The sequence below is a fragment of the Maylandia zebra genome, linkage group LG14 (assembly GCF_041146795.1).
Source record: "Maylandia zebra isolate NMK-2024a linkage group LG14, Mzebra_GT3a, whole genome shotgun sequence".
In the NCBI taxonomy this organism is placed as follows: domain Eukaryota; kingdom Metazoa; phylum Chordata; class Actinopteri; order Cichliformes; family Cichlidae; genus Maylandia; species Maylandia zebra.
This window is the reverse complement of record NC_135180.1, coordinates 20,672,743-20,686,220: the sequence shown is the minus strand read 5'-3', so window position 1 is coordinate 20,686,220 and position 13,478 is coordinate 20,672,743. Positions and strand designations below refer to the sequence as shown.

General features: G+C 42.5%; 1 protein-coding gene across 4 annotated transcripts in view; it reads right to left on the bottom strand.

The window, feature by feature from the left end:
* Positions 1–298: 298 nt before the first annotated feature.
* The window catches only part of LOC101475205 (lissencephaly-1 homolog), a 38,421-nt gene continuing 25,241 nt past the window's right edge, over positions 299–13,478 (bottom strand). For all 4 annotated transcript variants that reach the window (XM_004543786.5, XM_004543789.6, XM_004543787.6 and 1 more), the window contains exons 5-11: positions 13,221–13,427; positions 8,560–8,728; positions 7,127–7,229; positions 6,759–6,987; positions 4,952–5,053; positions 4,674–4,830; positions 299–3,680 (exon numbers count right to left, since the gene is read on the bottom strand). In XM_004543786.5, the coding sequence (XP_004543843.1) occupies positions 3,607–3,680; positions 4,674–4,830; positions 4,952–5,053; positions 6,759–6,987; positions 7,127–7,229; positions 8,560–8,728; positions 13,221–13,427 (1,041 nt within the window). In that variant the 3' untranslated portion in view covers positions 299–3,606. The remainder of the gene's footprint in view (positions 3,681–4,673; positions 4,831–4,951; positions 5,054–6,758; positions 6,988–7,126; positions 7,230–8,559; positions 8,729–13,220; positions 13,428–13,478) is intronic.

Sequence of the window (13,478 nt, the reverse complement as noted above, 5' to 3'; positions counted from 1 at the left end):
TTATTGTTGCCTTCCTATGTCTCTTTTGACATACTGACACATCTGGATACTTTCTCTTGTTCAGACCATCATCTGTAAACTCTAAAGGTGTCTGTGTGCGTGTGTGTGTAAATCCCAGCAGATCAGCAGGTTCTGAAATACTCAGGCCAGCCTGTATAGCACCAACAACCATGCTGCATGCAAATTGTTTAAAAAAAAAAAAAATAAAAGGCTGATTGCCTGCCCCCCCCCCACCAATACCCATCTCTCCAGAGCCCCTTGCTAGCTTCTCTAAAGAAATAATCAGGTGACGCAGACGTAGATTTTCTTCTTTTATTATATCGCAAACAATAATGACATCCAGGTATATTGTTAACAGTTTGCTGTGTGAAGAGTGAGACCATAGTGGCGATAACATCATGAGCTCTCCTGTAGGAGCTTGTTGTGAAGTCTGAAGTCCTCGTGTGTGGTTCACAGGCAGGTTACAGAGGGCCGAGGGAAACGACCCACAGACAGTAAAAAGCTGTCCGTCGGTCCCTTCACACACCAGACCAGAGCAGCACAGGGATTGCTTTGGACCTGCGAATGTCAAAAGGGGATTTTCCCAACACTTGCATACATTGTCAGCCATGTTGTAGGTTTGCTTTTAGTCTTTTTCCTTCTTTTTCCCCCTCCCCCAACCGATTATTACAAAATAAACAGAACGCACATCGTCCTGACCTCTGATCATCACCTTCCTCCTTGAAGTAAAATCAAGGAGGGGCATAAGTTTTCTTTACATTTTGTGGTCTGGCATGTCAGAGTGATCCTGAGGAGACTTTTCAAAAAGGCTGGTTGCAGCATCTGGACCCCCAAGGAGGCTGCTTTCTCAAGATAAACCCGATTGTACAGACAAATGTCTCCATTTTTGGCTTCAGCTAGAACATTTAACACGTTGGCATCTCTGTTAGCCAAACTGTACTACAAAAATGTACTCTCTTCATCCAAAGCCTCTGACGAAATGTTCTGTACGGAGAAAAAACAGCTTATAGGGAGAAAAAAAAAGTAAGGGGGCAGAGGGGCACTGCACCAAAAGGGAGACATCAGTAATATTTCCTGAAAGAGAGGGTTTCTCCTTTGGGACATCCTAGTCTGCCACAATCCCATTACATGTACAGAAGGAGGAGGCTGTCAAACCTCCCTCGAATAGCATCACACAACAAAACCAGCTGTCCTACAACCAGAGATCAGAGCTGTCCGAACCCGGATCAGTTTGGGGAAAGAACAATTACTCGATTTCTCTGTGATTCCAACAGCGTGGCACCATTATCATTAACGCTGAAGAGGAAGAAGGCAAATAAGCACTCATTCACCAATTTTTTTTTAAGTCAATCATTCACCAAATCATTTAAAACGTCACGTTCCGACAGCTCCGCCTCTGGGCGCAGGCTTACATGCAGCGGTGCTACATCACCAGGTCACATTTAGGCTCACAGTGGCCACTAGCAAGAGCTTGAGCAGCAGATCACCACATCCAGTTACACACAGGAAGAGAGGAAAAACTTGGCAAAGAAGCTAAGATAAGAAGATCGGTTAAAGCAGTGGAATTCTTTATTAGCCAAGAGATGCACTGGAATGACACGGCTAATCGGAAATTATAAGTGTTTTGTTTTTAAATTTAATTTAAACGCTTCATCAACATCATTGTTGTCTTTGATCACCAGTGAATGAACAAAGCTTCAGTGAAAAAAAAACAAAAAAACAGGGATGTGCAAGATTAACGAATCACCTTGGCAGCTACAGCTAGACGCAAGATGTTTCATTTATTTTTCATTATGTTTGTGTCCTATGAGGGAAGTGGAATGGTTGTCTCTTCAGCATTTAATCCAAAAATCAGAACTTTTGAGGAAACCCACTCAGGAGAGATTTGTCTGTGGAGACCCTCGGGTGTTAGTGTTGTCTTTCTCTGTACCCTTTAAGATGAGTTTTGACACCTCTGCATATATCAATAAAGACGTGGTTTGACAATCAGAATAGTTTCAGGGTTTTTCTAAGGATAGCTGCAGATACAAACCCAGTCATTTTGTTGTAAAGCAGGTCTGAAATATGACAAACTGCTCAGTTCAGGAAAGCGTTTCCAGGGTAAAGAGCTAAAGTATAAACCGTCCAGACGAGACGACCTCCGCAGTTATCCGGCATTTCCTCACTAATCCTCATTCCCGGCTAGGGTTATCAGTTTACGGCGACAGTAAAAAAAAAAAAATTGCCAGGCTTCTTAATTGATAACAAGCTAAATTTACATTTATTTTCACAGAAACTGGCTTCTTTGTATTATTTCAGTACTCAAAACCGATTTCTTTATGCACAAGGTATAACTCAAAAATTACAGACCCTTGCACATGCCAGATATGGAACCTGGGGGGCGCTCAATTTGACTCCTTGTCGTGTATTAGCCAGTTCACTGTGTTATTTTTTTTAAGCCTTCAGAGGGCGAAGCGGGATAACTGAGCATCTTCAGACTTTCCTTTGGTGCTCCAAACCCCCCCGCCACATCCAACCAGGTCAGGAGGCGAGAGACGTGGCTACGAGATCCGGCCGGGTCTGACTGAGGAGGTGAAGGGAAAACGTCTCCTAAAAAGGGAGGCGCGCCCGAGATCTTTACTCAGATTAAACGGGTGTAATCCCCAAAGTCTGCTCAGCGACCAGGGCGCTCACTGACGGCGAAACTCGCTCGCTACATCAGGCTTCTTGTTTTAAAAAAACAAAAGAAGAAAAAACAAGCTTAGTGTAGCTACTCGCAAAGCCACGCATTTTAAAAATGGGATCATTTATCTAAAGCCCAGCAGCAATTCATGTGCCGCCGTGACAATGAGTACAAAGCCGTTTTCAAGCCCCCGAGGTCCAAGGACACAGTTTGAAACATTCGTATATACAGCCATTAAAATATTACCTAGATCCACATGAAGAGAAATGGTATGCACACTTGAGAAGTGATGTTATAAAGCTACAGATTATTTCAATAACAAAGCCCCACATATACGTTTCTCCTGCCTCGTCTCTTAAACGTTTCACCGAGCTAGGCACCGACAGACTACGACAGTGAAGGAGAGAAATAACAGAGAGAGAGAGGGGGGGGAAAAGAAAAATCCTAAATAAAAAAAATTGACAAAAATAAATCTTACACATAAAGACACTGTCATTTCTTAAATTATCGGTTTTTAGTGCCCTACGTTTCACACCCAGTCAAAAACATCCGCCTTCGGTTGGTCGGTGGAGGCTCCGCGAGCCCCGTTGTTAAACCTATGGTACTTCTAGACAACGTCATGTAAATTTACAGTATACAATTTTGGATTACCATGCAAGAATACTTTTGTGTAACATTTAATAGCTCGATCTACATCCAGGAATAATTTACACAGAAGGACAAAAAAAATAAAATAAAAATTACTGGACCAGAGAGAGCGCGATGGGTAAATAACCATGGCGGTGAGTGCGACAGAAGGGGACCGAGATGTGCGGGGGTGGAGGGGAAGGAGGGAGGAGATGGTTCGGGTTTAAGGTGAGGGAGGGAGGTGAAAGGGTAAGTGGGATGGCAGGAGGAGCGCCTGGGTGGTCAGGGGTTGTGGTCCAATCCTCTCAAGGTCCAAATCAGCGACACTCCCAAACTTTTACCGTTTGATCTACGCTCCCGGTGACCACATAAGGAGCGGCCTTGTGGAAATCTGTGGAGCAAAAGAGAAAAAACACAAAACAGAGTTACCATCAAATTGACTACAGTAACACTGGCAACATTTTTGCCCCTGTGGGCCAGCAGGCCAGTATATATCCAACACCTGTTATGTGTTTATTTCACGTCCTTGGCTCGGATCAAGCATGTGTTTTCAATGTTTGTGGACAAGAATGGAGCTGTAAGGCTCTGAGGAACAAGCAAAGCTTTGGGGCATTTCACTTATTGTTGGTTTTGGCATTGCTTCCCCCCCTCTTTTAAATGACGTAGACCTGACATGAATCTGACGATATTTCAGGGGCGTGGCTGGTTAGCAGCCCGCAAAATCTCATTTGTTCTGGGAACATTTATTAATGTTCCCGTCACTGAATAGAAAGTGAGTCATCACTGAAAATAAAACCACCCTTCAGACATCTGGGAACATGAACACAGTGAAAAAGACTGCAGAGTTAATATCAGGTTTTAAAATAAGAAAGCTTTGGGGAAGAGCTCGTGGTGTTGTATGACAGACCTCTACAGAAAAAGGGGGGAAAATGAAGTTTCTTTTTCTCTGCCGATTTCAAACAAAAAGTGCTTCTGTTGCTTTTTTCAGACTGCACCAGAACTCATCACATCAATAGCTCACAGCGATCCTCTCCGGTTGAAGCAGGATTTAAGAGGACTGGGTTTCAAACGGCTTGCCAAGGAAAAGTTGGCTCAAGAGCTCCTCAGGAGAGTTAACCAAGCCTTGATCTGCTGAAAAGCTGCAGATACTGGGGAGCGGGGAGAGAGGGGGGAATAAAAAATAAATTAAAAAAATCCTGCAGCGATTGTCTACGTTTTAAACCCCAGCTGCGAGCGAGCCTGGTAAAGAAGCTCGGCTTCTTCACCGCAACTGTAAAGCAAATACCCTGGAGCATGTATTCACACCCCGCGAGGGAGAACTTCGGGAGAAAACATCAACAAACAATACCAAGGCAGAAGCCTTTTTTTTGGGGGGGGGCCTTACCCAGAGAGGTAACAAAGTGTTCGTGGGCACTCAGGGTTTTCATGCATCGCTTGTTCTTGTAGTCCCAGATCCTTAAGGTCTTGTCATCTGCACAGGTCACAATGAACTTGCCTCCGGGGTGGAAGAGGATCCCACGCACCCAGTTGTCATGGCCAACCTGCATGAGATACAGCAACACACATCTCATCTGATTCCTGAAGAAATATATCTTCACTTAAAGCATTTTCCCCCAAAAATATGGACGTGGCACACACAAAAACTTCAAAAATGCTCCTCACCAGCGTCATAAGGCACATGCCAGTGCTGACATCCCACATCTTGATGGTTTTGTCTCTGGAGCCGGAGAGCAGGAAGGGGCCGGGCTTCCCACTCTTCTTGGACTGGTCGGGCAGAAGGGTAGGGGATTGAAATATTAGCTTTGTGTATAGTTCATTGTTTGTACTTTATGCGGAGTATCATACTGTACCCACTGTACCAGAACACAGAGAGCAGCCTAAATTAAACACCTCTGAGCGTTTGTGTTATACGTTTGCTGGCAACTAGTCTGAGAGCACATGTGCAAACATCTGTATAACAACAGCTGTCTCTCAGCCTGCAGATTCACCCAATTCCAACAACTACGTTGGCTTGTTTAAAAAAAACAAACAAACAAACCAAAAAAACCACAACTATTTAAAGAGTACTAAAAGTCAGCTTTTGTGAACACAGGTTAGATTGGGACGACTGCTGCGAGGGAGCATGTGTGTTTAGATTTGCGAGGCTACAATCAGACACACTGAAGATCATGAGGCAGGAGGACGGGCTGATTTTGTGTGTGTGACTGGCAGCACATGGCTGTATAGCGATGGCCGCCTCGTGGCTCAATCTCCTCGCCATCATCAGTCAAAGTCTTATTTGGTTTTGATATGTTTGAAGCTACAAATATTTTTCACTAGTGATGGTTACTTATCACACATAAACTGATCTCACAGTTTGTATACAATCCTGTTAACGATTAGGTTCACGTTATGATTCAACAGCTTTTAGATGCACCCGGAGCAGAAATAACTTGAAGTAATCGTTTTCTGTTTGACTTTATGAGTCTCACAAATTGCCATGGAGGAATTCTGGTCTTCTCTTCTTTACAATGTTCCTTCAGTTCATTGAGGTTTGCTCACCGGTTTATGCACAGCACTTCAATCCGGTCTGGACTTTAATCATTGCAACGCCTTGATTATTTTCTTTTGCAACCATCCAACCTTGGGCCCTTTGTCCTATTGCATGACCTGGTTTTAGCCAAGCCTTTATCTGTCATTCAGATTGCTTCACATCTGACTCTGGAATACTTTGGTATACAGAGGTCGTCTATATAACAAGTAGCTGCAAAACAACCTCAAATCACCACCCCTCCATTAATTCTAATGGAAACAGTAAGGCAGTACTGAGTTTTTCCTTTTTAAAAAAAAAAAAAAAATACAGTTGTACCAAACTAATGCCTCCAAATATAATACATATAGATCCCAATCCCAATATATAGATCTGACCTCAGGTTTAAAATCAGGAAAAGAGGGAAAAACATATTGAACTGCAAATTCAAGTAATATTCACACCAAACAAGAAGTGATATTGTCTCACAGTATCTATGCAAAGAGGTGAACTGAGGCAAATTTGCATTAGTGAGAGTTAAAAATACTTAAAATTCAGGAAAAAATTCACACTGGGCTTCAGACTCTCGACTACGACTGTCGACTCTGCTGGTACGACCAACGCTCAGAAATGGAGGAAAAGCTTACGGCTGCTTTTTGTGGCCGGATACAGGTGTTAGAGTCAACTTCCATTTTATGCAAAGATAGGATGAACAAAAAAAAATAAAGGAAAGCAATCCATGATGAGATATCACTGTGTCTTGATTCCAGTCACCTCCCACAAATGTTTACTTCTCTCACTGGCTGCTAGAAGGAAAGATTTCTGGGTTCTCAAACAGTGACTGTACTCATACAAGGCGAAACTGCACATTTGATGAGAACAAACCAACACATACACCAAAACCTGTGTGGACCTCGAGGAGTTTGGGAGAAATGAGACGTATCCGAGCAGATCTTTTACCTCCGAGCCTGTGGCGTCGAGGATGGTGGAGTAGGCACTCTCTGGTGCCCAGGAGATGCACTCCACCACATGTTCGTGCTCCCGCAGCTCAGCCTTGCATTCTTTGGAGGCCACTACCCACACGCGGACTGTCTGGTCGTTGGAGCAGCTGGCGATCAGCGTGCCGTCCTGGTTGGGTCGTACCATACGGACCCACTCCCTGTGGCCTGTGAAGGTCTTCACGCAGTAGCTAATGGACAAAAAAAACATGAGAGCAGTTAGAAAGCTATCAGCGTGGCTGAAAATAGTTAAAACCCAACATCAAGCTTAAGTAAAAATAAATAACACACAATGGTTTAAAGAACAGCTTAAAGGTGTCTATTGCATACCCAGTTGCCACCTCCCACATTTTCATGGTTTTATCCCTGGAGGCAGAAATAATGTGATCTCCGTTGGGCATGATGGCTACAGACGAAACATTGTGGTCGTGTCCTGGAACACAGAAAAACAAACACAACAACAACAAAGATTCAGCAAGACCCAGAACCTCTGAAAACAGGCCCAACAGCACAAGCCCACATAACATCTAAGTCTGCTGTGAAATGTAATTTAATGATTTCAGACTGCAACACATGATCCTTTTAGTCTTTCTGCTTCCAATCTGACCACCAGAATGAAAATTTAGAAACATAAATGTATTTATTTATTTAAAAACACATGCTTAGCACCAAACAAAGCCCAAACACTGTTATAATTCACCAAAAAAAAGCTGACAAGCAAGAAAGCCAACATGCTGGAGCTTTGGCACTCATTTTTGTTAGACAGAGAATAAGAGACGCGTAATTACCTAAAGGCTGGGCCATATTTAAGCTGCTAAATAGATGAAGACAACAGTAAGCATACTCTAAAAGGCCTGTGTGTGTGTGTGTGTGTGTGTGTACGTGTGTGTGTGTACTTGCACATGCCACCAGGCTACAATAATGGGTGGCAACTACACAGAAAAGTGCTATCTAGCGCTGAAGAGGGTAATTAAGCTGCTGTCCAAATCGGCACTAATCTACTTCACCAGTTGGCCTCTCTCTCCCCCTCTCTTTGTGCGTGTGTGTTTCCACCAAGATATTTAAAATTTAAAATCGGAGGAGTGGATTAAAAAGGAGGAAAGGTTGAGTGAATTAAAAGAGGACAGAGATGGTAGTAAAAAAGAAGGAGGGGGAAAATGGTGGCTAACAGAAGTAAACAGCAGGCTCAGATTAATAAAGCCATTTCCGTTGGTGAGTTCTGTGCAGCGAACCCAGCTCGTCTGTTTATAGATGTGTGCTAGCAGCTCACTCTCATTTACATCAAAAAGAAGACCGGCAACCGGTGAAATCTGTTGCTCACTTGCACAAAAACGCAGGATTTGCAACTCCAGCATAAATTTAAGAATGCTTGAGTGGGTTTAGTCTGCTCACCAGGAAGGGCTTACACCCCCATCAAAAATAAATATTCTTTTATGTCTACTTCACAGACAGCCATCAGTGGCCACTTCAGATTCAAGGTTTGAAGATGAAAAGCATTGGTAAGGTGGTCCATTAACGAGCAGGGCCAGAGGACACATTTAAAATTATTTTTTAGGTTAAGAAGAGCTGAATCCAGAGCTAACTGTACTCCCGGCTTGGGTTGGTGCCAGTTGATGCACATCAAATGTGATAACAAGCAGCACGTGTAGCACCTGAGCACTGGAACCACACGGTGCGGAAACCATAACAAAGGGGATATAAAACGGCAGCAGCTGTGATTAAGGTCCACTAGAGAAAAGAAACCGACAGCTTCATCTTCTTACCACGCATGGTCCTGATGCACTCAAAGCCTTGGAAGTCCCACAGCTTGATGGTCATGTCTGCAGAGCAGGACGCGAGCAGTTTGCCTGTGTGGTCAAAGGAGATGTCCTGCACTGAATCTGTGTGGCCCTTCAGTGTGCGTTCAAAGTCTCCTGTTTCATAGTCCCACACCTGATGGACAAAGCAAATCACTTTGTCAACATTAAGTTTGTATACCGCTGATACACTTCATTTCATCACACACCCAAACGTTGCATCGTCTGTAGCTCTGTGTTGTTGAAATTACAGTTACAACAATAAGACGCACTGATGGCAGAAGTCAAAGGAAGCACATACTGAATGCATTTTAGAGCTTGTGGCACCTTAGAGCTGCTCATCAGGGTCACAGTTTGGCCAGAAAAAAGCTAACACGTTACTGTGCCGAGTCTGAGTGTTGCAGACGGAGCACAGTATAGAAAAGTCTACTTTTCTAGCCTGAAAGCTGCTACGTCTCTAGCTTTAAAGCAGACAGACGGTTTGTCACGAAGGGATAAACCCTTCTTGGTTCCTCTCCTGGGGTGGGGGAATTTTGGGGCAGACGGTGATGGGAGACCCCTACCATCACCTCCCCCATCCTCGTAGTTTCCTTTGCCCTCTTCCCATGAGGAAGCTACAGATGGCTGGGGGAGGTTGTCCTGGATGAATTCAGTGGTTCTCTCTCCCTCTTTTGTTGGATGTACACATTTCACACTCACACATATAACAGTACTCAGGAGCAGAGGCTAAAGCACAGCTATCCATTAACCTGTAACTCTACACTGAAAGACCGATGATTCAGACTGGCACTGATTAATAGCCTCCATTCTTTCAGTGAAAATATCGTAGATTTTTTTTAAATATCAAAGGCCGCTAATAATGTGAAGACTCTGTCCATGTGCTATTTGTGAGGAAAGCAATGAGAAAGCTCACACTTCAGTTGTTTAAATTACCCTGACATCCTGGTGGTGTACCTGAGCACACACAGAAGCATGATTTGCACGCTGTACACACATGAAAGGGTGTTATAGTTGCAAATTAAGAGAGATTTCTTACGAGCACAGCAGAAAAGGTGTCAGAGAACGTTCTGAGACGTTCCTCAGAGTGCTGTTTTTTATTTTTTTATTTTTTTTTATTTAAACCACCGTGATCATATTCAGGTGTAAAAACCCTTTTAAAAATTTTGAGTAGATTTAGTCGTTTTACAGCCCTCAGTTAACTCCTATTTTCATGTATTTTTTCCCAAACACATAATATTTTCATGTTATGGGTTTGGTTTCTTTGTTTTTTATTTATTTAATTTTTTACAATTTTTGCCATGCAGAGATGTTACTTAAAATAAAGGGCAAACAGGATTTGAAACAGAAAAAAAAACAAAACAGCTTACATCCCATGAAAAGATACAAGTACAGGGGGTTTCTAACAATGTACAACCCAAGTCAAAACTCTGATTCCTGGCTGGTTAGAGCCTACCAATAACATTTCCTGAGGTGGTCTTATGATCTGTCACAACGGCTGCAGATATTGGATTATAAAAGTACCTACACAGTGAAAAGTTACCTCCGGTCAGAACTTCCTGCATATAAAACATTTTGAGGCCCACCAAAGAAGTTTTTGCCTCTCACCAAACATGTGATGGAATTATTTAACCTTTTTTCCCCTCTATTCCCCTCCGGTATAATGGAATTAAATTTAATCAAGACGTGAGAGGTAAGGAAACACAGCTCTAAAGGGCTTAATGTGTGTGTGCAGTCTGACCTCCAAAAGCCCTCCCACCATTTACTGGCCCATAGCCAGCTTTTGTTATTGTACCATTAGCTTGGTAGTTTATGGTACAAAGTTTCAACTTGCCAGTAACATCAAGCAAAGTTACTGTTAATAACTTCAATAAATGGCATTAGAAAACATTTTAAAAACAGTCTCATTAAGAAACACTGATTTACTTAATTGCATTTATTCAAGCTTTGAATAAATTTTTACCTACTATACATTTTGTCATCATCCATTTTATTTTACTGAGTGTTCAGTGCTGCTTTGGGGATTAATAAACTAAAATATCATTTAAAAAATAAACTACAAAAGCAGAAAGATATTGAGCAGTCAGCACAAATGAAAATGAAGCTGCTTACTCCAACGATGAGCAGGCTAGTCAGCATTTTAAACATCAGTCAGTACCAGCTCTGTTTGCCCATTGAGCTGTTATAGTACAGTACAGAGCTGGAGAGGTATTTGCTGGTGCATGAAGATCACAAACCACACAAGGTAACATATGCATTTGAAATCAAGGCTGCATGTTAAAATACTACGAGGTTAGGAATACCTGCTTTTATCAAAATGATGGTTAGTACATCAAGAGCAAAATTCTGATGAAGCTGGTTTCCTCTATAAATGAAAAGGTTTCTGAATCAGTTGCTATAGAGGAAGTTAACTTCTTCGAGTAGCAGCAAACAGAAATGTGACTACAGTTAATGACCACAAAAAGGTTTACTGCTTTCTTTGTGGAGATTAAACAAATAAGACAAGGTGTTAATTAGTGAGCTTTTGAGGTGCTGTGAGGCAGATTAATCTCAGGAGAGAGCGCTACCCCACACTCCACCCCACCTCACCCAGGGTCCTCATGCGAAACCAAGCTAACATCTACTGCCTCCCACATGTTAACAGACGGCCTGATTATGAGGTCAGGCAGCTGACAAGATTCTCAGTCTGGCCTTTTCTGAGTAAAGGGGTCCGTTCCTTGTTAAAAAAAAAAAAAAAAAAAAAAATTAAACACAACGGGTTTAGGAGATGAAAAGTAGGACAAATGGGGGATTCAAAGCAGGGTGCAGAGAGTGGAGGTGACAGGGAAAAGATTCGCCTGAAATCAGGGCTCAGTTTTAAGATTTGGGCCTGGGGCCTCCCTGCTCCTGAGGGAGGGACAGCTGATGGCATGGAGTCATGGTGGGGCAGCTAATGGTTTAAGTGGAAGATGAATGCGCCAGGATGCTGAGAGGAGGGGGTGCAGTGGGGGGAGCGAGTTGGAGGGCGGGGCTGGAAAAGGAAGAAGATGCCAAAACAGAGTGAGAGAGAATTCCCTGCTGCGTGGGTGTAGCCAAGGAGGAGATGTACAAATGTCTGTTATTGTCTTATGAATAAAATATACAGATAACAAACAGCTCAGCGGAGTATTGGCATTGTTCAGTGAAGCAGTGGAGAAACGCAGCTGCAAAAATAGCCCAGAGACAGAACACAGAGTTTATATAAAGGAATCCACGAATAAATACAAGACACAGAGACAGATACTCGTATAATCCAGAGTATATCTAGCAAGGAGAGTCAAAGCAGTAAAGGGAAAGCTAAGGGAAGCATCATCCAAAGAAGAGAACAAAAGGTGTTTGAGTTAAAAATGCCACCAAGCAGGCTTTAAATTAAAAGACAAAAAAAAAAGAAGATAATTTTTAAATCTCTAATCAGGAGGAGGTTACTGCTGTAATACTCTAAAGTCAGGGTAGATTATACCACCAAGTCCAAGAATGCAGATTCTGTTCATGTGTATTTTGATCACTGGGCCAAATTACTTCTTCAGTCTCCATAAAAGCTTTTTTTTTTTAATGTTTTGACAATGAAAAAATGTAAAAAGGCCACTTAATACATGAATGCCTCTTTTCACTGCCTACAATGCAAACATATCTTGTGAAAGGAAAATGCCATGTTTAAAAAAATAATTTGTTTTTGGACACCAAAACCGTTGAAATGAAAGAATTGAACCCATCCTCTACACTTTAAAAAGACAGCTTACATTAAGCACAAAGTGAAAGAGCAAAACTGGACCGATAAAACAAGGTTATAAAGCAATTTTTAAACACTGATTTATGCTGCATGCATCTTTACCTCTGATATGAGGAAGCTCCCAAATCAGACACACAAACCACTCATGGAGTCATTTTTTTGGGTCTTTGAAGCCATGATATACATGCAATATTGCATTTGAACATTTCTCACAAGCGTAAATGCCTGTTTTAGTCCAAACATCATGAATTAAAACATTAGCATACTCAAATATTACCCATGCAGAGCGACAGCTGTGCCATCTGTGCATGCTGGGAATAGAAGGCATCAAACACTGAATAACTGGATTTGTAGAAATTCTTCTAAAAGATGTGACACTAAACAAAATGCACATTTTCTCAACAAAGTGCACATCCACTGCTGGGATACCCATACCAGTCTACTTAACACAACTGTCTTTATTACTCTCCTTTTAAACTAAATAATTAACAGAGCTTAAAAATCCAGCTCCACTAACACAGTTTGAGACCATTTCTTAAACTTTGATTAGTACGATGCTTGAATTTAGAGACAAATATACTGAAGACAAAACTGTCAGTGTTTTTATCCCTGGAAAGCTTAAATGTTCTGAACTCATCATAAGACTCACTGGGGCCACCATCAGCAGCTATGCTGAGCAGAACAACAAACATCAGTAGATCAGGGTTATTGGATCATGTGCAAAGGGAGAGCACAGTCCTGCAGGGCTCCATTAAAAACTTCAAAAGTTATTTAGACTGTTATGTGCAACCTGAGCCCCGAGACAAATTTGTCAGTGAAATCACCTACTGCAGATTTTATCTGGAAACTCTTGGCTCTTCGACTTGAAACCAGCAGGACTGACCTTTATTGTTGCGTCCTCAGAGGCTGACACCATGACGCTGAAGACGGGGTGGAAAATTACACGGGTGACCGGACTGCGGTGGCCACTCAGCGCATACTTTTCTGGTGGGCGTGGGATCCACTCTTTGGGGTCACGCTTCTGAGTAACGGGCCCACCCAGAGTGAGCTCATCTTTAGCTTCGTTTAGTTTGGATTCAAGCTCCATCACCTAGCCAGAGAGCACAGGGACAAAAGCTGGTGAAGCATATTGAAATGTGCA